The sequence below is a fragment of the Bubalus kerabau genome, chromosome 16 (assembly GCF_029407905.1).
Source record: "Bubalus kerabau isolate K-KA32 ecotype Philippines breed swamp buffalo chromosome 16, PCC_UOA_SB_1v2, whole genome shotgun sequence".
Classification (NCBI taxonomy): domain Eukaryota; kingdom Metazoa; phylum Chordata; class Mammalia; order Artiodactyla; family Bovidae; genus Bubalus; species Bubalus kerabau.
Genome location: NC_073639.1, coordinates 55,500,284 through 55,524,759, shown reverse-complemented (window position 1 = coordinate 55,524,759; position 24,476 = coordinate 55,500,284). Strand labels below are relative to the sequence as shown.

At 57.8% G+C, this 24,476-nt stretch overlaps 1 protein-coding gene across 10 annotated transcripts in view; it reads right to left on the bottom strand.

The window, feature by feature from the left end:
* NCOR2 (nuclear receptor corepressor 2) overlaps positions 1-24,476 on the bottom strand; it is a 239,145-nt gene that overhangs the window by 40,849 nt on the left and 173,820 nt on the right. For 8 of the 10 annotated variants that reach the window (XM_055550325.1, XM_055550328.1, XM_055550329.1 and 5 more), the window contains 4 exons: positions 19,949-20,091; positions 11,358-11,505; positions 7,260-7,310; positions 5,532-6,165 (listed from right to left, as the gene is read on the bottom strand). In XM_055550325.1, the coding sequence (XP_055406300.1) occupies positions 5,532-6,165; positions 7,260-7,310; positions 11,358-11,505; positions 19,949-20,091 (976 nt within the window). The remainder of the gene's footprint in view (positions 1-5,531; positions 6,166-7,259; positions 7,311-11,357; positions 11,506-19,948; positions 20,092-24,476) is intronic. The other 2 variants (XM_055550331.1, XM_055550334.1) reach the window with 1 other exon arrangement.

Below are 24,476 nucleotides of genomic sequence, written 5' to 3'. Positions count from 1 at the left end.
ATCATAGCAGCCACTATCTGCAAAAGCCAAAAGGTGGAAGCAAGCCCCACGTCCAAAACCAGGTGACATGGATAAACAAAATGTGGTATGTCCACACAGAGGAATATTACTCAGCCAAAAAGAATGACTCCAGGCTACAACTTGGATGAACCTCACAAACATGATGCTGAGTGCCAGAAGCTGGTTGCAAAAGGCCATGTACTGCATGATTCCAGTTACAAGAAATTCCCCCAAGAGGCAAATCCGTAGACACAGAAGATGAGTGGGTGCCAGGGGCTGGAGGGTGGGGGATAAGGACTGACTGCTAATGGCCTGGGGTTTCTTCTTGGGGTAGTTGACAATATTCTGGAATTAAACAGTGCTGATGATCACATAACTGTGAATGTACTAAAAATAAATCACACTTCAATGGCTGAATTGTATGGCTGTGAATCATGTCTCAGTAAAGCCATGAAGTTAAAAGACGCTTACTCCTTGGAAAGAAAGTTATGACCAACCTAGATAGCATATTCAAAAGCAGAGACATTATTTTGCCAACAAAGTTCCGTCTGGTCAAGGCTATGGTTTTTCCAGTGGTCATGTATGGATGTGAGAGTTGGACTGTGAAGAAAGCTGAGCACCGAAGAATTGATGCTTTTGAACTGTGGTGTTGGAGAACTCTTGAGAGTCCCTTGGACTGCAAGGAGATCCAACCAGTCCGTTCTGAAGGAGATCAGCCCTGGGATTTCTTTGGAAGGAATGATGCTAAAGCTGAAACTCCAGTACTTTGGTCACCTCATGCAAAGAGTTGACTCATTGGAAAAGACTCTGATGCTGGGAGGGATTGGGGGCAGGAGGAGAAGGGGACGACAGAGGATGAGATGGCTGGATGGCATCACTGACTCGATGGATGTGAGTCTGAGTGAACTCCGGGAGTTAGTGATGGACAGGGAGGCCTGGTGTGCTGCAATTCATGGGGTTGCAAAGAGTCGGACACGACTGAGCGACCGAACTGAACTGAAATGAAAGCTGTTACAAGGAAAAGATAATGAATATACTCTTTGCTGGCCACAAAATCAAGGGTTTGATATATTAAGTATATTGTTTCAATGAACAATAAAGTAATAATGCTATACTATTATCTATTGTATAAAATATTTGAAAATGCAAATTTTAAAGTTAAAATATAAACTTTCATATCTATGTGAATATAATTTTATATGGACACAAAATATGCTTTTATGATACAAATAAAAAACCAAGTGTCTGTGTCTCACTTTGATTGTCAACGAACCAGGGCCCTTGCCCTGTCCTGGTTTCCTGGTGGTTCCTGGTCCAGGCAGCGGGCAGGCAGATTGGAGGGAAGCAGGGATCACCCTCAAATGCCCTCAGCAGGCACCAGCTGGGGGTGTGCATGGAGGCCCAGACCCCTCTCTCTTGAGCCCCCCCAACCCCACCCAGGGAGGCAAGAGCTCAGTGGGGGCTGCAGCCATGGGCACAGTGCTTCACAGCTGACAAGATGATAGTAGCCTGACCGTTCACTGTGAAGAGGGCAGCATCCAAGAGCAAGGGCCTGGATCCTGATCTTTAACAAGCCCAAGGGGCCTGAGCCTCCCCACCACCCCTGAGGGGCGGGAAGATGCCTGGCGCTCACGTGGCCCCCAAACTGCCTCATCCCACCTCCACATCAGCAGGTGCCACCACCTCCAGGAGCTCTCCTCACAGTATCACCCTCCCTCTGTTCTCTTTCCTTTGTTTTCTTGGAAGACAGGGCGTTTATTTTCCTCCCTAGAGACCGGGGCAGGGTAGGGGCTCTCGGAGCCTGGCACTGTGCACATGACCTGGGCCGGGAGGGGCAGGGGCGGGGGCTGGGGGGAAGCTGGGTGGCAGGGGAAGCCGGCAACTCGGCTGAGAGCAGCTGGGGCCCTGCCCCCTAACCCTGAAGTTCAAGACTCCACCTCTCAGTTCAAATCCCACCACTGGCCAGATGACTTGACCAACTGTGCCTGACTCAGTTTCCTCATCTGTAAAATGGGTATGAGAACAGTCGCTCCCTCCAGCGACTGTCCTGTGGGTAGGACACAGGAAGGCACAGGAAGCCATGACAACAACGCCTAGTGCTGAGCAGCCTGGGTATCTTCTCATCCCTGGGATTTTCTTCCCGCCCCGGAAGACCAGGGCTGGGGAGGGGGCAGGGCCCCAGGGGACTCGGGGTCTGCAACAGTACGTCCCTTCTCTGCTGAGCCCCCTCCCCAGATTCCTCATTATCGCTGGGCTGGGATAATCCCCGGCTGCCAGGCTGGGGCTGGGAAAGCAGGATTGTGAAGATCCACAAAGGCATGGTCATGCTTGTTTCCCATGCCCCCAAGATAAAACCCCACTCCTCGCTTCAACCCCCGAGGCCCTGTGGGGCCAAGTAGAGCCAGGACCCTGCCCACCTCTGTGACCTCCTCTCGTGCCCTCTCCCCTTTCCCTCACTCGCTCCGCTCTCTGCCACAGGCCTCTTTGCCATCTACCCAACACAAGCTTGTGAGGCCATAGGATCTTTGCACTGGCTGTTCTCTCTGCAGACTTTCCCTCCATGTCTCATACTCTGTGTTTCCATCATCTTTCAATGTCACCTCCTCAGGCAGGTCTCCCTGACTGCCCCTCACACTCCCTCCATGACCAATCTCTCCCTCATCTGCTTATCACACGAGCATTCCCTTTATTCCATTGCTGTTCCAATTCCGTACTAATCACTCCCAGTGAAATGTAAGCTTCCTGGAGCCAGGACCTCATTTGTCGCTGCTCCCCTTGAGCCCAGGATGGTACCTGGCACACCCTGGTGCCTAGTTAATCATTTATGGAATAGAGAAATAAAGGAGAAATTGCTGTTACATTCTTTTGAAATTGCAGGGGCTCGGAAGTGACTACATTCCAACCTCCTCGTGGAGTGAACTTTGGGGGCTCCTGAAGCAGTTCCAAAGGAAGGGAGTAACTCCTTTCACTGAGCATCTTACTGTGGGCTCGGAACTCCATTATCCTCCCAAGCAGCCTGTCAGTGGGGACACCCACACCCATCTTATGGGTGAAAAAACTGAGGTCTAGGCCAAGGCACTTCTGAAGGCCCAGCCCTGCCAGAAAGTGCCCAGCACCGTCTCTGGGAAACAGAACAGGCGGGGGTAGGCAAGCTCAAGGCTCTGCAATCAAAGCCACTATCTCTGGCCGCTAGCCAAGAAAACTCCCAGGCGGAGCTGTCTGGCAGAAAGCAATGGAGAGTAAAAAGCAGGATATAATTTTCTCTCCCAAAGCCATACGGGCACGGGCCAGAACGCAATGCATCTTGTGTCTTGTCCAGGGCTGCCCAGTGCACTGCGCTGAGACTGCCAGGCGGGAGGCAGGGCTGTGGGCAGGAGGCCAGGACCTGGGGTCGCCCACCGATCTCTCTGGGGCGGTGAGGGGGGTGGTGCTGGCTGCCAGGGCGCACTCTGACGCATCTCGCCTGCGTCCTCCGGCGCCCGCCTGGCCCTGTGCGGCTGCGGCCAGGGCAGGAGGGAGGGGTGGCGGACTGCCAGCCAGGAAGAGGTCAGGAGGCTGGCCCAAGTCCAACCTCACCCTGAGGGTGGGGGACTGGCCTCGGTCACAGAGGGTGTGACAAACCAGGTGTCCTGACTCCCAGCCCAGGGCTCCTGGTCCCGAGGGACCGAAGGCTGGACGCTCAGGCAGGAAGAGTGGACAGGAGCCAGACCCAGCAGGGGGAGAGAAAGACACATCCCTGGGTGGGGCTGAGGTTGTGGGGGGAGAGGCTCAAAGTAGGCTGCGGGGCTTCAGGCCTGGCCCGAGAGGTCCAGGGGGAAGCTGTTGGGACCCAGGCCAACCCTCTGAGCTGTCCAGCCCAGGCAGGCCATGTGTACCCAAAATACAGACTCCAGGAGGCCGCTTATCAGCGTGGCTGTCCCATGAGCTCAACGCTCTTCCCGCTAAGAGCAGAAACGTGTGTTTCCATGACTCTGTCTCTGTGGCCAGCGGGAGTAGGGTGGGGAGCCGCCCACCCTGACCCCATTACCCAGGCACAAAGAGTGAGACTCTGGCCCAGGGCCTTCCCCAGCAGATCAGGTCGCCGTGAACTCTTGTTTTCCGAGCAGCGTCCACTAGGCAGGAAACTTAGGACCTCCGGGCCCCCAGAAACCTGCTGGCCAGACTGCTGCTTATCCAAGAGCCATACAAGTGGGCTGAGGGTCCTGCCAGGGACCAGAGGTAGCTCACTGAACACGTGGGGACCCAGCGAGCTCTGACCAAGTCCGGTTTTCACATGAAACGTTCTAGAATTTGCCATCTCCGCATGCCCCAAGGTGAATCACGGAGCAGAGGAAACGGCTCCCAGTGAACCAGTCAGATTTGAAAGTCAGATTTTCCTCCCTCTCGCGCTGCCCAGAACTTTTCCGAGAGACGTGAAAGGAGCGAAAACAGACTGCACTGTTTTCAGTCAAAATAAAAATGACCGGCCCGCCTCACTAGAAAACAATTCCTTAAGCCGCCCAGATGCAAGCGGGCGTGGATCTCCGCAGTCCTGCCCTTTGCTGCCCACATTGGGCCCCGAGTGGGGCCTGCCGGCTTCCGCTCTGGCTGGGGTCTCGGGGACCGTCAGTGGGCAGAAGATGAACTGGCCAGGATCCCGGGCATCTGCCACTTGCCCCCATGTCCACCGCCACCAGCCTCACCAGGACATCCCCAAGGCTGCCTCACAAAGTGCATCCCTCTGCCACTCTGGCCCCCATTAAATCTACCCCCTCACACAGCTGGCAAGTTTCAGAGCCTGAGACGCACCCCAAGTCTCAGGCACGAGCTGCGGAGGTCTCATTGTCCTGAGAACAAAATGCAGCCACCCACCCAGCCCGGAGGCCCTGCAAGGTGGGCTGGTCTGCTGAATCGTGCAGGCTCAGTCCCACCTCCGGCCTCTGCACTTGCTGGTTCCACCGTGTTGAGGGTAAAACTTTGTCTCTCCAAGTCTGTTCAAGTCCTAAGAGCCAAATACCTGTGAATGTGAACTTCTCTGGAAATAGGCTGTTTGCAAATGAGATGCAGTTAAGAGGAGGTCCTGAGGGTAGACCCTCATCCAAGGACTGACATCCTTACGGCAAAAGGGAAATGTGGGCACAGGGACACATGGAGAGCATGTCATGGGACCACAAAGTGACGCATCTACAAGCTGAGGATGGCCAGCACCACCAGAGGCTGGAGGAGGCAGGAAGGAGCCTTTAGGGGCAGTGGCCCTGCCGATGCCACTCTGGGGTGGTCCTTGGTGGCGGTAGCTCTGGAAGCTAATCCATGCGGTCACCCTACTTCTCCCCGCCCAGGCTCAGCTCAGAGGCCACCGCTAATGGGGGACCCACCCCATCGATGCTGCCCTGTCCCAACATCGGAATTCATGCCAGACGGAGAACACTTAGTGGTGGCCCCCTCTCCCTGCAAGGGCAGGCGTGGCATCAGCCTCGTGTGCCGTTGTCTGGGTACACAGGTGATGCTCAGTAAGTGCTTACAGAACGAGATGACAAAGCCAGCGCGCTCACCTGTTCTTGTCGCCGCCCTCGGGCTCGTCCACCTCGTCCGCGCTGCAGGTGGCACTGGAGTCACTGTCCTGGGGGGCACCTGAGCCCTTGGCTGCCGGGCCTTTGCCCCCAGAGCCGCTGGCCTCCTTCTTCTCCACCTTGAGTGCCCCCTCGGGCGCAGCCTCCACCGCGGCCTCCGGGCCCGCCTTCACCTTGTCGGGCCCCTCTCCGGCGGCCTCCTCCTCGCACTCACTCTTGACAGGCTCCACGGGGTGCACCTCGCCCGGCTCCTCCGTCTTGGCCTTGCCCACGTCGGCCGCCAGCTCGGGGGCCACGGGGGGCTTCTGTTCTTCCCCCTCCTCGGTTGAGGGGGCGGCTGTGGCCTCTTCCTCCTTCTCCTCCTTGGGGACCACGGGAGGGGGCGTGGCGGGCGATTGGGGTGCTGGTGGGGGTGTGGGCGGACCGGTGGCTTCGGGGGCCGGGGCGGGCTCGGTGGGGGCCGGGGTGTCCTCGGGCGGCGGGGTGGGCGGCTCGGGAGGTGGTGCATCCGTGCCCGGGGCAGGCAGGGGCTTGGGCCCGTTCTGCCCCGTGTCCTTGGCGGCCTCAGTGCGGGGTGAGGGGACGCTCTCGGTGTCGGAGCTGTTGTTGACGGCAGCTGCGGGGAGAAAGCAAAGATGGGGTGAGGGTGCCGGGGGGCACTCAGGCTCGAGACAGGCAGGGCCCTGCCCACCACCCGATGACCCTGACTGTGCAGCCTGGTTCTGGGTAGGCGTTCAGGGGGCTGCAGTCCCATCCCTGGACACCAAACAGCTCCGAGGCTCCTACACGCCTGAGCAGCCCGCCTGGCCCCTCCCAAACCTCTGTCCTCCTCTGGCCGCCCTCTCCACCTGCTGACCCTGGAGAAGCCCAGGACCTGTTAAGTTCCGGTCCCCGGAGTGGCTGGGTGGGTGGCCAGCACCCTATGGAGCCAGGCCAGGGGCAGCCAGGGGTGCAGGCTTTCGTTCTGGGGTCTCCTTGTTCTCATCGGAGCTGCAGCCCTGGCTCTGCCCCTGCTGACACAGTGAGCTCCTGGCCTCACCTTCCCCATCTGTAGAGTGGGGAGAGCAGTGCCCACTTCACAGGGGCTGCGGCACACAGGGTGGCACCTGCTAACTGTCTGCTCTTGTGTCATCACTGTCGTCCTCACATAACGCGGCCAGTGAGCCTGGAGGAGCTCACGGGCAGAGGGTCCACACCAACCACAGCCCCTGGCCACTGTCCACAGGGCTGGTATGCAGCAGGTGCACAGGAAGTGCTGATCGAATGACAGTGTGCACAGATGAAGGGAAAGGGGACCTCAGCTCCAGACCTGGCTCCTTAGCCTCAACCATGACTCCTCTCGCTTCTTTGGGTTTCAATTTTCCTCACTTTCTACAAAATGGGGACATTTGAAACCTCCCTCCCCCACACTTGCTATAGGAGAAACATAAGTGTAGAGTCGCAGGTGGACACACTAGTAAGAGATCAACAGAACAGTCAAGTCGAGTGCACTGATCTGCAGGTGTGAGCCAGGGAACAGCATGGGGAACAGACACCGCACTGAGGAGGGGGAACAGAGGCGGTGGTGGCACCAGCAGTGGCGTGCACAGGCAGAGGTGTGCTCACAGAGGTGGGGCCCCTCGTAGACAACATGGAACCTGGGGGTGCCCCCCACCCCAGCCTGGCCCTACCCCCACCCCACCCCCCCAGGCCAGCTGGCCACATTCATACCTGGGCCACTGCATTCCCCTCTGGGGACCTCGTTCCCAGAGGCGTGTAAGGCTGGAAGGAAGTGAGAGAAGGGTTAGAAGCGAGGTGGCATGAGCAGCAAGTGGGGAGGGAGGAGAATTTGGGGCCAGGCAGGCAGGGAGGACCTACAACCCTGTCCCAAAAGCCCGCAGCCCAGAACACTCCTGGGTGTCCTTGGACAAGTCACTGGCCTTCTCTGGTTCCCGGCTCCAGGGTCCTAGGGGTGGGGTGCTGGCCTCAGAGTGGTGCAGGGCTGGAGGGAGAGGCCTTTGGGGCTACCCAGCCCTGTCTCACCCCTCAGACGTGGAGCAAGGCCAGCAGGGGCTGCCAGTGCCCTGCAAAAACACTTCTTTCAGCCTTTACTACCTCCAGACTCCCACCTCTCCTGTCTCTTGCCTTCCTTCAAGGCCCAGAGCAAAGGCTACTCCTCCCAGAAATGACCATCCCAACAACAGCAACACAGGCTTGCTCTGTGGGTGTTGGGCTCTGGGCAAAGTGCTTCACACACACAACTCACTCTCAATAACCTCTAAGTTAGAGATCATCACCACTCTGCTTTGCAGATGCAGAAACAGAGAGGTTGAGTCGCTTGTCCCAGGCCACACTGCATGGGGGCAGGACAGGGTTGACCCCAGCATCCTGTATCCCTCACCACGGGGTTCCTGACCCTGTCTTCTGACTCCGGCAATGTCACTCCCTCTTTTTACATTGTCAGACCACAGGACGAAGGGGGCCAGCACTGAGGTCCTCTGGACAAATGGCTTAGCCCCAGAGTCTGTGTGTTCATCTACAAAATGAGTTGTTTATGCCTGGCTCTCTCCCTTACCCAGCAGCTTATCTCTGTCAGGGATTCTCAGGTATAAGCCTGAGGGTCGTGAAGACTCAGATGGCTGGGCCTACTACCGAAACATTTCTCACTCAGTCGGTCCAGGTGGGGCCCAAGAATCAGTATTTCTGACAAGCTTAAATCCTGGTCCCAAACAGGCCAACTGGCTTCCTTGGATAACTTCCTGTGTCTCAGAGTCCTTGTCTATTAAATGGGGTGATGACAGCACCCGTTGAGCTGCTGTGATGATTAAAGGGAATAATTCACGGCTGATGCTCTTATTACAACCACAGTCTTTACTGGAGAAACTACAAGGTCAAATGGACCACTCCTCCTTCCCCTGGACTCATCTCCAGCCTGGATACAAGGCCCTTGCTGCCTACCCTCTGGAGGGGTCTGTTGGGATATTCTAGATGGTTCCATTGGAGAGACCTCAGGCTCTAACCTGGGACCTACCTCCCCTCCCCTATCCTGGTCACAAGGGACAGGTTTACACAGCAAATGCCAATCGGACTGGCAGATTCTAAGTCTACCAGCTACGTGACACCCTATGTGAGTAATTCTCCTCTCCCTCCCCACATGAGGCCTCGGTTTCCTCATCTGTAAGATGGGACTGTGACCTGGTGCCTTGGGCAGACTCTTCTTAACTGCCTCCCTTGATGTGCTCAGGGCTGCCAGGTGGTCACAGGAGCCCTGGGTTCAGCAGACCAGCCAAGAATGCCCATCTCCCATCCTTGATAGGGAGTGTGAATCATACAGGGGACAGGGAACTCACTACCTCAAAATTCTCTAACTGGGCAACATCTGTTCTGCTTTTAATGCTGAGCCAAAGTCTGGCTTCCTTTAACTTTCCCACCAAGCCTGCATCCTGCCCACACACAGCCGGGAGGATATTTAAAGAGAAGAGTGGGTTCCTGCTCCCCAGGTTCCCTTTTCCTGGTTACAGACCCAGGACTCAGAATTCAAGGACCTGAGGGATTTGGAGCCTTCCATCAGAAACTGGTCAGGCCTCTAGCCACCCTGGCCTGGAGAGACCCAGCGCTGGTGAGGAGGCCAGACTCAGCACCCCAGGTCACCCCCAAAGTGAGACAACAACAACCAAATGGGCCGATTCTTCATTTTCAACCTGGAAGTAGGATTCAGGCTGGTGAATGCACTGCAGGTTGGCATAACTTGGATTTATTTGCATGTCTTGCTTACAGAGCGGGGGTGATTCACACCTTCCTTGCAAATGCTGGCAGAAGTTTGGGAGTTTAAACGCAGGGGCAGGCAGACAAGAGCGACAGGAGGGGAACCTGGCAGGAGACGGGACGGGAGGAGAGGAGGGGCCCTTCACTAAGAACCTGAGGCCCCGTGGCGGAGTTCAGGCCGGCGGGATGGCAGAAGGAGAAGCAGACACATTTAGTGAAGCGGGGGGCGGGGGGCTTCAGGGGTGTTGTGTGGGGGGTCTTCAGGGTTGTCATGCCTTGAGGGACTGGTGTAGAGCAAGTAAAAGGGAGAGGACTGGGGGCAAAGGCAGAGTAATCAGTGACCAGGGATGCAAGCCTGCCCTTGGGCAGCCTGGTGTGACTTCCACATCTATAAATGCTATTTGCATAGTGGAGCTGGGTGTTACGTGGGGGCCAGGCTCCGAAGTTGAGTGACCATCTTGTGCAGTCGAAATCCTCCTTTTGAGAGGCGGGCAGAACTGAGAGCAAAATTTAAATATTAATTCTCACTCTCTCTTTAGCAGCCCTCACCAGGTGGCAGAGTTCATCTAAGATCCAGGCCGACGACGCAACTCTGGGGTGCCTCGTGCAACTGCCCCCAGCCTCAGCGCCCCCAGGCAGAAAGCTGGGGGCTGTGCAGTTTATCATTCAAATTCAGACACTTGGGAGCAAAATGAAGCATAATTACATAACTTTTGAATACTTATCTACCAATGGTATTCGTTCTGCTTACATTGCTCAAGTTGTAAAATAATGTATATTACTCGCTCAGTCGTGTCCTGACTCTATACAACCCCATGGACTGTAGCCCACCAGACTCCTCTGTCCATGGGATTCTCCAGGCAAGAATACTGGAGTCTAAAATAATGGTTCAGGTCAGAAAACTATTTTTATGGACTTCTCTGGTGGTCCAGTGGTTAAGACTCCATGCTTCTACTGCAAGGGGCACAAGTCTGATTCCTGGTTGAAGAGCTAAGATCCCACATGCTATGTAGTGTGGTCAAAAATTTAAAAAAAAACTATTTTCAAAAATAAACAATTTTTTCCCCTAAAATGTGATACCAGATATGCTGGCAAGATAATAGGTGTCACCAGAACTGGATATGTCCTGGATGTGTAGGGTCACCAAGCACAAGACTGAACTCACAGGGGGCAGGAGGATAGAATGAACAAGTGTCCTGCAAGTGCAGAGAAGCCGATTACCGTGATCATTGTTCCCACTGTCACCACCATCGTCACCACCACCACCATCGTCACCATCACCACCATTGTCACCACCACCACCATCGTCACCATCACCACCATCGTCACCACCACCACCATCGTCACCATCACCACCATTGTCACCACCACCACCATCGTCACCATCACCACCATCGTCACCACCACCGTCACCATCACCACCACCATCACCACCACTGTCACCGTCACCACCACCGTCACCACCACCACCACCGTCACCACCACCACCATCGCCACCACAGTCACCATCACCACCATCGTCACCACCACCACGTCACCACCACCACCACCATCGTCACCACCACTACCATCGTCACCATCACCACCACCACCACCACCGTCACCACCACCGTCACCACCACCACCATCGTCACCACCACCACCACCGTCACCATCACCACCATGATCATCACCACCGTCACTATCACCATCACCACCATCACCACTACCACCATCATAACCATCACCACCACCACCACCATCACTATCACCATCACCATCACCACCAGGATCGTCACCACCACCACCGTCACCATCACTACCATCGTCACCATCACCACCATGATCATCACCACCATTGTCACTAAAACCATAACCACCACCTTCGTCACCATCACCACCATCGTCAGCATCACCACCACTGTCACCATCACTACTATCATCACCATCACCACTACCATCGTCACCATCACCACCACGATTGTCACCATCATGATCGCCCTCTCCCCTTGGGGCGGTCCAGGCCCCTTCTCAGCAGGACCCAGGCATTTCTGGAAGAGGCCAGCTCCCACGGCCCACCCTCACCTTCTGCCTCCTCCGCCATCTCCTCTTCATTTCCGCTCACGCCCGACGCCTCCATCTCCTCATCCTCCACTACGGGTGGGAAGGCGGCCTCCTCACTGGCAGCGGCCGGGGCTTTCTTCTTCTTCCTCCGTGCATTCCTCTCCTTCTCCTAGGGCACAGGGATAGTGGCAGGTCAGGGCCAGCACCAGGGCCAGGACCTGGGCTGCCAGCCCGGGGACTCCCAGAGCCAGAAGCCTGCCATAGCTGCTAGGGACAGTGATCCCAGCCACTGTCCCAAGGGCACTCTTCCCCGCTTGCGCCCCAGTTGCACGGCCAGACATGCCAGTGGTTATTTTTACCCACAGCTTCATTCTTCCGTCGTGTCCCAGATACACCAGGGTGCAGCGTGGCCTAGGGGCTGCCCCAACATCCTTCTGGAACGGGTGAGGAAGGGCTGCCTCGGCCTGGAGGCCCCCTAGGACTGCTCCAGCCCTGCTGGCTGTCCAAGCCAGAGCGACGACCACACTCCCTGGAGGACACACTGCCAGGTGGTGCAGTCAGTACACTGGAGACAATGAAGGAACAAAGCATGCCCTTGCGGCACCACCTGCCCCCAGGCTAGCTTGGGTGGTGTGTCATTTCACCACACCGGTCTTTATAGTACACCAGGGGACAAGAAAGCACAATGAATGATGTAGTCAGGGTCTCTGCCCCTCCACAGGCCAGCTAGTCAGAAAGACAGCAATCGACACATCAATTAAAAAGAAGACTCAGAGGTAGAAGCACGGCAGCCCATGGGGACAGACAGGGTGGGGCGAGACTGCAGGGGGGTGGGGCTCAGGAAAGACTTCTCGGAAGAGGTGACATCTGAGCTGAGTCCTGAGAAGAAGCTGGCCAGACAAGGCTCTGGACGAGAGTGGCCCAGGTGGAAGGAACTGCAAGTACGGAGGCTGGAGGTGGAACCAGCTGGGTGGTTCGAGGAACAGAAAGAAGGCCCTTGGTCGCCAGCCTTTCACTTCCCTCCACACCTCCCTCCCCCCGTCTGGTCCCCAGAAGCCCTGCTCCCCACTCTGGGAGCCAGGGGCCCACCCCCAGCCTGGGCACAACTCCTCCTTGACAGCTCCCGTCTTTGCACCTCACTGTGCCAGGTGCCCCAGGAGGATGTCTCTTTACCCCCAGGCTGAGCCAGGCAGAGGTTCAGAAAGCGTTTGTTGATTGACTTACTGAGTGACTGAATGGGCAGCATTGGGGGCCTGAACACACTGGCAGAGTCAGGGCACGTGTGGAGGCAGAGTGTGCTGGGGATCCGAAGTGACCAGGGACTCCCAGGGGGGTGGACTGGCCCCTAAGAGGGGACCCACCCGAATACCGCCAGTGTGATGGGAGGGGCCGCAGCCTGAACCCTTTGGGTTCCCAAGGAAGGAGATGGAACCTAAATGCTCCTCGACGTGTCAACAGCTTCCAGCGAAGCCTCTTACCCTGGATTGACTAGGTTCCTCCCAGAATAAACGTCCCTGGTGGCTCAGAGGTTAAAGCATCTGCCTCCAATGCCGGAGACCTGGGTTCGATCCCTGAGTAGGGAAGATCCCTTGGAGAAGGGCATGGCAACCCACTCCAGTATTCTTGCCTGGAGAATTCCATGGACAGAGGAGCCCCGTAGGCTACACTCCACGGGGTCGCAAAGAGCCAGACACGACTGAGCGACTTCACTTTCACTTTCACTTTGAACCCTAGAATGGAACCTTACTTAGAAATGAGCTCTTTGCATATGTAATTATGTGAGATGAGGTCTTACTAGGTGAGAAGAAGAAGAAAGAAGAAGGTTGCTCAGTCATATCCGACTCTTTGCAACCCCATGGACTATACAGTCCATGGAATTCTCCAGGCCAAAATACTGGAGTGGGTAGCCATTTCTTTCTCCAGCGGATCTTCCCAACCCAGGGATCAAACCCCAGGTCTCCTGGATTGCAGCCGGATTCTTTACCAACTGAGCTATTAGGGAAGCCTGGAGAATCCCAGGGATGGGGGAGCCTGGTGGGCTGCCGTCTATGGGGTTGCACAGTCGGACACGACTGAAGTGACTTAGCAGCAGCAGCAGCAGTAACTGAGCTATGAGGAAGGACCCTAAATCCAATATGACTGGTGTCCTTAGAAGAAGAGAGAATCTCGGACATAGAAGTACCCAGAGCCACCAGCCGAGGACTGTTTGGGATTATGGGCTGGCCCCATAAGCTGGGAGAGCAGGGGGGCCTCCCCTGGAGCCTTCAGAACGAGCAGAACCCTGCCGACACCTTGATTTCAGACTTCTAGCCTCTAGGATTGCAAGATAGCAAGTTTCTGTACCAGTTTGTGGTACGCTATTACAGGGAAAAGGGCACTAATGCATCTCCCCTCTGCCAGTTCCCAGCCCCATGCAGTCCAACTCACTCTCGGACAAATGCCGCATCAACTCCAGGTGCCAGCAGGCCCTGCCCAGCCTGGCCCCTTACCATGCAGGGCCGCGAGCAGGCCTCAGGGGTTCCCAAGCCCCAGCCCCTGCCCAGGAGTCGGATCACTTCCTGTCCTGTCTCCTTCCTGAGCAAACGGGGCTCCTCGGAGTGCAGCCACTCAGAGTATAGGGAGGAAGAGGGAAAAGTCCGTTTGCCCGTTAGTCACGGTTTCCATCACCAGCACTCGGCCAGGGCTGCAGCCCCACCCTGCCGAATGTCCACCGGGCCCCTGGGCACACCCAGCTCCACCGCCATCCGCCCGCCTCCAGGGGCTGGTGCAGCCCAGCCCCAAATCCTGAGCTTCTCCCGGGAGGGTCCCCCAGCTAGAGCTTGCGAGGACACGAGAAAGTTGTGTGGCATGTGGGTTCTGTGGGTGCGGCTGAGGGTTCCCACTTCTTCCCCAATCTATTTTTAGCAGACAGGGACCCACTCGAGTGTTTGGGGCTGGGTGATCAGCTGCCCAGGGGGCTGGGTCAGGGGTAACACTTGGAGCCTCACAGGGAACAGGGGCTTCCTGTGGGCCAGGCAGGGAGGCACCTCCTGGGGAAACTGAGGTCCCTTGGACCCACAGCCCAGGCCATGTCGTCCCAAGCCGGGTGAGTATGATGTCTAGACTGGAATCTCCCCAACAATGGGTCTGAGAGACTGGTGGTCTTCGTGTCCCAGCAATCATACCAAATCCTTCCACACGTGGCCCCAAACCCCAGAATTGAGAGTTGTGTATGGAACAGGAGATGCTGGCAATACTAGTGTTAGTGATTACAGCTGATGTTTATTAAGCACCTACTATGTGCCATGCCTTCTCTACTTACAAATTTCCTGGATCTGCACATCTACTCTGCAAGTCACAGAATTCTGCTCCCTGTTTTAAACTCTCCAGCCATTCCCGAAAACCCACAATATAAAAACTCAAGTCCTCCCCACTCCATACAGTCCATTGTAATTTAGATCTAGACCCCACTCAGCTCTCTAACTGGTTTACCTTCCAGGTCTTCTACAAACACTGCCCTTCTTATGCAGATGTGCTCACAATGCCCTGGCCACAGGACCTTTGCACTGGTCATTCTTCTGGCTGAACATCCTTCTCCCAGACACCCACAATGCCCACCTCCATCAGGGTTTCACTCGTACATCACCTCCCCAGAGAGGTCTTCCCTGATTACTCCATCAAAATGAGCTAATCTCACTCCCCATCAATCACTTTCTACTACTATCCCTCATCATAACATCTTCAGACCACAATCAGAAATTATCTGTGTGTTAACATTAGTTTGTCTCTCCAGCTAGAACTAACCTCTCGAGGGCTGGCACCTTTGTTCTCAGCTGAATTCCCAGCACACCTAGAACAGAGCCTGGTGCAGAATAGGCACTCTGTAACTACTTCTTTAGATACATGAAACTGATAGACAAAGACACTAGCTCAGAGAGGCAAAGGCACCTGCCCAAGATCACACAGCTCGTGGGGTCGAGAAGCCCAGACTTCACTGCAGGTCAGGTTCAAGCACTTCCCTGCCTGACCATCTCTCTCTCTTCAGGCCTGGGCAGCTTCAGATGGAAGAGGCAACAGAGGAAAACAAGGCGAGGCGGGGGATGGGTTGAGACAGACAGAGACAGTGAGACACGGAAGCTGAGCCCCAGGGCCTGGATTCACAGATGGGAGGAAAGGGTAACCTTCAGCCATTAGCAGGGGGAGGGAAAACCTCGGAGAAGTCACCAGTGCCAGATGTTACATAACTCTGGGACGTGCTCCGCCTGCCCACCCGACCCTGCTTCCTGCTGACGTTGTCGGTGGCCACACTCAGGCCAGGTCTGGCGCAAGGCAGGAGGGGACACCCCCTGACCCCCTGCTTCCCCCACTGCTTCCTCCGTTGGCGGAGGGTGACATGTTTTCCTGAGCTCCAGACAGGGCCTGGCCGGCAGCCAGAGGTGGCTGCCCCTGCTTCAGGAATCATAAGGACCTGTCTCCCTCCCGGGATCTGGAGGGTGCGGGGCAGCATCTTGTGAGGCCTGGCTGCACTCTCCAGTGACGCGGAACTCACCCCTGCATGCCGGGTGGCCACTGTCAGGATGGATGGACCCAGGGCCGATGGGGCCCCACATCCCTCAGTGCACTTTCTCAGCAGCCTTCGACGTAAGTCCACTCCCTCGCAGTCAGCAGGGCAAGAGAGCCAACCCCACTCTCCCAAACAGCCCTTTCTCATCCACAAGTGACCGGCCAGGTTCACCCGTCTGCTGGCCTCAGAACATGGCCTGCTGGCCCCCACCTTCTGGGCCACTGCTTCCCACCAAGACCACCTCTGCTGAGTTCTGTGGGAGTCCTGGAACACAGGGAGGGGTCCAGAAAGGGAAGCCGGGCGCCTACAGATGTGAGTTCAAACCCTCTCTGTGGCCTCACCAGGCCCCTCTCCCATCTGACCTCAGCATCTTCACCTGAGGATGGGGTCAAGGTGACAACCTCAGGGGTCTGGGGAGGGGCCCAAGATGGTGCTCAGGGTCCCCCTGCTGCTCACACCCCCTCCTCCTCCTCAGCCCACCAGTGATGCCGCCTGTCCTCCAGCAAGTTCAGGGTCTGGGGACAAGGAGGATGACCGTCTCTATCAACTTTGGCTGCACTTTGCTGGAACCCGCACAATCTACCTCAAGCCCAGCCCCCGCTGGGCGGCCTCTCAGCTCACAAGCCTTCAATGATTCCCAGTGTCCATTAAAGAAAGACTCAGTTCCTCAGCCCAGCAGGAAACCCCACCCACATGTATATGGATGGCACCTGCCATTTCTTCCCTGGCACATAGTAGGCACTCAGTAAAGCCATGCCGAGCGTGCAAGGGGGGTGAGGTCCAATACTTATTAAGCATTGATCAAGGACCACGCCTGGCCCTTTATAAGTAGGAAAGCCTCTGCAGCTCACAGCAACCCCACGAGGGGGGCCGGCCTTACCTCCTTTAAAGAGAGGCTGAGTGCCACGGGCACCACCAGTCAGGAGGCAGCAGAGCTCTGTGTGCCCTTTAGCCCAGGGCCCCACTCTGTACCATCTGGCTAGGCTGCCTCTTTGGATGAGTGAATGAATGAATGAACCAATCGATTAATGAACCAATTCCTCAGGCAATCCAGGAGTGGACATACTCTACACCCAATCAACAACCAAGAGAGATGCGACACCCCATCTCTCAGTGCACTTTCTCCGCAGCCTTCAATGTAAGTCCACTCCTTCGCAGTCAGCAGGGAAGGAGTGCATTTACATTGTCCAGTCATCCAAGCCACCAGGTACCAGGTGGCCACGGGCAATTCACTACTGAACCCGCCAACACTGCCACCGCCACATGGCTCTCAGTGAGGGACGCTTACGACATGCCAGGAACACTTCTAAGCACCCCACGCCCATTTCACTCAAATCGTTCCCACAGCAGCCCTTTGAGGTGGACATGTGTGTGCTCAGTCGTGTCTGACTCTTTGTGACCCCATGGACTACAGCCTGTCAGGCTCCTCTGTCCATGGGGATTCTCCAGGCAAGAATACTGGTCTCTTCGAGGGGATCTTCCCCACCCAGGGATCGAACCCATGTCTCTTGTATCTCCTGCATTGGCAGGTAGATTCTTTATCAACTATGCCACCTGGGAAACCCACTTTTGAGGTAAGAATTATCCCAATTTCCTAAGTGGGGAAACTAAGGCCCAGAGAAGACAAACCACTCACCCAAGGTTGCAGAGCTAGAAAGCATCAGAATCTGCATTTGAATCTGGGTGTCTGGGGCGAGTCCCTACCATGGCTGTTCCTGCACATATTATTCAAGACAGCACTTGAATAACACCCTTGAGAAGAAAAGCGGGGGGCCAGTGGCTTTAAAATAAAAACGATGCTGATACCACTGCTAGCAGTTAGGGCAGCCGGAGTTCTAGGAGTAAGGGTTGTCATTATCATTTACAGATGAGGAAACTGAGGCTCGTGGGGTGAAGCCACTACCCAAGGTCACAGGTGTCAATTCATGAAGCCAGGACTTGATTTCACTTTCTCCCAGAAGACGAGCCACACCACCTATCCAGCTAGTACCTCTGGTTCCCCAACCCACCCTCTCAAGTTCTGGGGTCGTCAGGGGTGCAGCAGGGCCGTGTCCCAACGAAACCTGGAAAGTGAGGCTGTGGGCCAGCAGGCTGTGAGAGGAGACTCCTGTAACCCAATAGCCTGGGGAAGGCACGCTGGTGTGTGGGCTCTGGGCTGGGCTGAGCAGGGAATGGGAGGGGGAGGGGAGAGGCAGGGAGGACTGACAGGTCAGAGGGAAGAGGGAAGGGAGCAGGAAGAAGGCCTTTCTGTCCCTGGGGGATGTCAGGGCCAGCCCCTGCCCCTGCTGTGTACAGGTGACCTGCCACCCACCTCCAACCACCACCGCCACCTTGTGCTACGGGATCTTAGCAAGCGTTGTGTTAGAGACCAGGTGCCCCTCAGCCTCAGCCCTCACCATCTTCCTCCCTGCAGAAACCAGAGTCCTGGAAAATCTAGAAGACCAGCAGAGCTCCCTCGTGTTTGAATGAGCCCTGCCTGGAGCTTGAGGAGGAACAGAGGAGCACCGGGAACCAACTGTAGAGCAAGCAGGGGAGGGGCAGGAGGCACAGCCCGACCGGACACAATGGGGACGGGGTGCAGGCAGAGGCCTGACCCAGTGAAGCCTGCAGGTGGGCCTCAGCCCTGACCACAGGGCCATGGCAATAGCATCTTCCTCCAACCAAGAATACTCATGGGGCTGGGAGTGGGTGGGCTAAGTCGTTTAGTCATGTCGGACTCTTTGCGACCCCAAAGACTGTGGCCAGGCTCCCCTGTCCATGGGATTCTCCAGGCAAGAATATTGGGGTGGGCTGCAATTTCCTCCTCCAGAGGATCTTCCTGACCCAAAGACTGAACCCATGTCTTTTATGTCTCCTGCATTGGCAGGCGCGTTCTTTACCAATTGCACCACCTGGGAAGCCCAGGGGGCTGCGGAGTGATGTCCTCAGATTTAGCACAGCACTCCAGGAGCATTCAAGGAGGGAGATTTTGGTCCCTGATCCGCCTGCCACGCTGTGTGACCCCAGCAGCTTGCTTGCCCTCTCTGGACCACGGTGGGCTGCATGAGGAGCAATTCAACCCCACCCCCCAGACAGACTGCACATACTTCAAACCCAGCAGAAGCCGCCCAACCATGGGGAACTGGGGGGTGGAGAGCTGTGTGTCCCCCTCCTGCCCCCTCACATCTGCAAGGAACTACGCAGCCTGCCGACCAGAGGCATGAGTCCTCAGGTCACGTAGCTGTGGGTTCACCCCCAAGTGAGCTGTTTATGAGCCTGGCTGAGTCTCAGTTTCCCCAGATCTGAAATGATGACCGTGCTTGACATGTCACAAGTGTGCCCAAAAGGGGAAGAGAGAGGGATGGAGGGAGGGAGAGAGAGAGGAGGAAGACAGGGAGGCAGAGAGAGAGAGGGAAAAGAAAAGGGAAAAAAACAAGAGAGAAGAAAAAATGCCGCCCCCAAATGGCCCTGTAACAGCTTCCCAGTAACAGCTGCGGAGGACGTGTGCAGACCATTCATAGGAGCAGTGAGGCGAGCCCGCCCCTTCTGTGCTCCTGGGGGAGGGAGAGCTCTGAGCTGCTTCTCCAGTCCCCTGGCGGACAGGGCTGGGCTGGCTGCTCCCCGGGGTGGCCCTGAGACTGAGTTCAAACGGGAGTTGGGGGAGATGCTGACTTAGGGTTCATCTGCCCCGGGTCTTCATTCCAATGTGCTGACAGCCCAAGTCCCTGGTGAGTCAGTGCCTTGACCCACCACGCTCCTTCCTTCCTCCCTGCCCCGAGCTCAAGGCCCTCAGAGGGGTCTGACCGGGGAGTACTAGTGAGGAGGGGGCGGGGGGTGGTGGTGGAGCCCGGGAGGCGGGAGGGTGGGCCTGTCCATCGAAGTACCCAGGAGGGATGCCGACAGCATGGGATCAATCCCAGCAGCTTTCCAGGGGGACCACTGAGCAAGAACCGGGAGGGGCTGAATCCTGAGCGAGACCTGGTGTTAAGACCCCTCCCTGCCCAGGGCTCCGGGGCCGCAGCGACCACATGGGCCCACGGTGTGACCCCAGTGGGGAAGGAGGGGAGAGGAGGTTGTGGGGGGGACTCACCATCTTCAGCTTGTGCTGCTGTAGAATCTCATCCAGGTTCTGCCTCTTCTTGTAGTTGAAGTAGAAGTTCTTACACTGGGACACGGTCTTGGAGCCCACCATCCGGGCGATGGCCGACCAGTTCCGGCCGTGTTCCAGGAGACCTATGGGAGGAGGACAGCATGTGAGGGGCGCATCAGGGGGCTGGAAGGGCAGAGAGGGCCTGTGTCCATGGCATGGAGAGCAGAGCCCCAGGCCAAAAACAGCCCTGATCCCGGGCCTCAGGCTCACTGCACCCGTCCAGGGTTTCTGGAAAGAGACACACATGGGATTGGGCTGGTGGGGGAGGGCACAAGAAGGAGGGGGCTGGGCTCCCTGAGAGAGGCCTGGGCTCCAGGAACTGGAAGGGCAGGTGGGAACAGCCAGGGTGCACCCCCGCTGAGGTCACCATCAAGGGTTCTGGGGGCTGAGGGCTGAGGTCAGGGGCACAGACCCCGCCCGGGGCCCCACCTCTCCTCCTCCCCTGCCGGTCGTGACCCGGCACTGACACTCGCTCGCAGCTGCAGACGAGGAGGCCTCGGGAGACCGGGCTGTTTTCCGGCCGCACCGGGCCAGGGAAAGGAAGGAACGTGTGAGCAGGGGTGGGAGGGTGGAGTTCGGGTGGGGGTGAATCAGGCCAGGAGCCTCCGCGCCCAGGTTAACCGGGGCAACCCCAAGCTCCCCTGGGACACCTAAAGGCCCACCCTGGACTCGGGCCCCACCAGGTTGGTTCGGGATCTGGGGTGGACTTGCCCCCACAAACCACAGCCACCCTCATCTCCATGAGCTTCTCACACAGCCTCAGAGACTCCTGATGTGGGGAGAAACCCCTAGGAATTGGCAGGCACCACCCCAGACTCACCTAGGGCAGAGAAAGCTCCCTCCACGCCCACAGACTTGGGCCAGAGCTGCGCCTCCAGCTCCTATTCCATTTTCAACGCCGTAAACGCCAGGCTCAGCAGAAATGTAGTCCCCCCGACCCCCCCACCCCCACCTCAAGCCGGCCCTGAGTCTCAGCCCATCTGCCTGCCGTGCTCCCAGTACACGGGCTCGCCTCACATCAGCCGGTGCCTCTATGTTTTTATGTCTCGTATCTCCTGGTGAGCAGCGTGCCTTGTGCGCCCAGGTCAGCCCGAGCAGGTAGGGCCTGCCCCCGCTCCTGACGGCTGCAGGAGGGGCTGAGGGGAGGTTCCAGCCTCCAGGGGCTGCGGGGCAGGACTGGGCCCCCAGAGGGCAGCAGGAACGAAGCCTGAGTCACGTTGCTGGGAACAGAGCGGCCTCTGAGCCCCGGAGCTAGACTCCTAACGACTAGCGAAAGATTTCCCATAACGAAGTTTGAGCTCGTTTTCCTTGAATCAAATCAAGCTGCAAGCCAGGAGGGCTATATTTTGCAGGGGTGGGAGCCTGAGGGGCTAACATTCTGACTGTCGATATTTTCTTTCATTCATTCATCCATCCCTCCATCCCTCCATCTACCCATTCATTCAAACATGTGCCGGCGGCTTGCTACATACAAGGCTCACACAGAAATAAAACAGCATCAAAAACAACATCAACAAACCACCGTGTCACATGGCCGAGCAACCTGGAGTTTGCAAAGCCCTTCAAAGACTTGGTTCCCTCTTATCCTTGCTGTCGAGGCCACGGCCGTTTTCACATCCCCTGGACGGGAGGGAAACCGATGCTCCAGAGATCAGAGCAATTCACAAGCTCATGGGGTGGGCCATGGGGCCGAGTGGACGTGGGGACCGGCTCCCGCCTATAGGCCCAGCGGGGTGGGGGAGGGGGTGCTGGACTGACAGGCCACCTGCTCCCCTGCGGAGGCCACCGGGCCACGTGGCTCCACGGCCGCTGCTCAGGGTTCCTCAAGGACAGGCACGGGGCGGGGGGTTGGTGGGGTGGGGGGAGCTGGGGCATGGGATCAAGTGTAACCCAGCCCCCTGACCTTTCCCGCCGCCTGCGCCAGCAGCAGCTGCCACTTCCAGAGAACCTGGCCGAGGACGATGGGGACGCGTTTATTTATATTTCCCCAACCGGGGCCAAGAGAGCCCAGGCAAACACGTTGGGCCGGAACCCCGGGAGGGAGAGGGCGGGTCTCCCATCTGGGCCTGCTGGGGGGGTAAGTATGTGGGGGGTAGGGGGGTGGACAAGGACCCAGGGGGTGGCTGGACCCCAGGGAGGTTGACATTTACAAACTGGACACATAAATAAGGAGATGGCGTGGAGTTGGCTGAGAGGCTGAGGTTCTAATTAACTCCACTCGTGGCAGCAGCAGGGGCTTGGGGGGCAGGGGGGGTGTTGCCCAGCCCTGCCTGAAAGCTGCCTGGGAAGGACCGCTGGACTAAGCCATCCCGAAGCCCTGCCCAGACTTGCTGTGTGTGGTCCCCGCCATTCCCTCTGCTGTCTGGGCCTCAGTTTCTTTAAGTGCTGTGCAAAGAGCTGGGGTGAGTGTCCTAATATTACCAGCCAGGACACCTGGGGTGGGGGTGGACGGGTATGGGGTGTCTTCTGGTTCTGAGAACCCAGACCAAGGGTGCTGGGCACAGGGAGATGCCCTGTAGACCTCACCATGCTTCGGGGACAACCTGAACCTGATGAGGCGTAAAGCCCCCACCCCTCGACCTGGAGAGAGCACCTCTGAGCACACACTGTCCAGGACCCCTCCCGGATCCACCTCAACACAGACCTCCTTCCCGGGGAGCCCCCACCCGACAGCCAGAGAGGCTGGGAAGGGGCCCTAGAAGAAAGTGAGGGTGGGACCCCACGGTAGAGAAACCCCGAGTCCTCCCCCCAGCCTGAGGTCCTTGTCACCCCTGGGGTCCCCGTCACCGTGGCCCAAAAGCCCCCCCAATCCCCAGTCCCCTCCCCGGAGCCACTCACTCACATCCTCTCATCTGCGTCTCCCCCTCGGCCAAGTTTTCCGGAAACATACGGCTTGGAGGATGCTCCAGGGATCGGAGCTGGGAGCAGCGGGCTGGGAGGCGGGAGGCTGGGCGGCCGTGGTGCCGGCTCCGCAAGGCTTCTGGCTGGCGTCTGCTGGCGGCTCAGCTCAGCCTCACATCCTTCTCGTCCAACGGCGGCGCGAGGGAGGAGGGAGGGAGGGAGATGGAGGAGGGGGGAGGGAGGAGGGAGGGGCCGGGCGGTGGGAGGGGCCGGGCGGCGGAGGGCGGCAGGCGGAGGCTGGCTCCGGGGAGGGCGGGGAAGCAGCTCCGTGCTGCGCGCGCCGGCCCGCCGGCCCGCCCGCCCGCCGTGGTGGCCCAGGGCTCCTCCGGCAGCGCTGCCACCCCTGAGCCGTCCCCCCCACCACCCCCCCGCTCCCGGCAGCTGCGGGCATGCGAGGTGCCCTTCGCCTGATGGGGGAGGGCGGCGGGAAGTTGTCGGCTGTATGCTCGGTGCCCCGTGCCAGGCGTCACCAGGGAGCACCGCGTCCGCGCCTCCTCCGGGCACCGACGTGCCCAGCGTGGGCGCTTAGCCCCCGACCCCTGACGCCCCCACCGGGGAGAAACCAAAGACCCCACCCCCACCCCCACCGCCTGTCCGGCAGCCTCGCCGCGGCGCGCAAGGACTCGGCCGATCTTCCTGCTGCCTGACCCAGCGAGACGCGTCAGGGCTGAATGTGACCTCCAGACTGAGGCTCCCGGGAGCGGGCGGGCGGGGGAGCGTGGCAGAAGCCCAGGTTCAGAAGGGGGCGGGCCAACTTGGCACTGGCCTCCCCCTCCCTCTCTCCCATCCGTGGCGGTGGCGGCGTCAGCAGCGGTAAGAACAGATGAGAGTTCAGAAAAACAGAGCTTCTCCACCCCGGCAAGCAGCCGGGGAGCAAACAGCTTCTTCCGCCGTCATTCCCCTGTGCGCTGGTTCCACCTGTGGTCTGACCCCCTTCCCGCCTGACTGCTGCCAGGGCGGCCAGGCCCATTGTGGGGGACTCTAGAAGTCTGGATGGGCTGGAAGGGGGCGGTGGGTAGGCAGGGCTAGGTTCGCCTTCTAGGAGGAAACTTAGAATCTGAGGGGATTCTTCCAAATGCAAATGAGACCTCCAACCCCTGAGGATGGGAGGGGGGAGGGTCTGGAGTCCTTAGAGAGCTCTCTGCTCCCCGAGGGTCTTGGGGCCATGGCTACCTTTTTCTTCCCTCTCTGAGACACCCAGGTCAGCCTGTGCCCCATAAAAAACACCTGCTACAGATGCCCCAGGCAGCTCCCAGGGAGTTGAAAGTTAACTGAGTTGAACTTTGGAGCGAGATCCAGGTCACGAATGATATCTTCAACTCCCAGGTCATTGACCTGCTCATCCCTTCTGCCTTCAAGCCTTTCCATCCTGCCCACGAAACCCAAGGAACAACGGTCCACCCCTGTCCCACCACCTTGCCCACAGACCTCGCCGTGAGCCCTGGGGCACACCCCCAAGGAGGACAACAGAGCCCAACCGTGTTGGGGAGCTGGACATCCCACCCGAGTCCCACGTCCTTTCCCTGCAAGGGAGGCCCAAGGGAGCTTCTAAGGATGCCAATCCAAT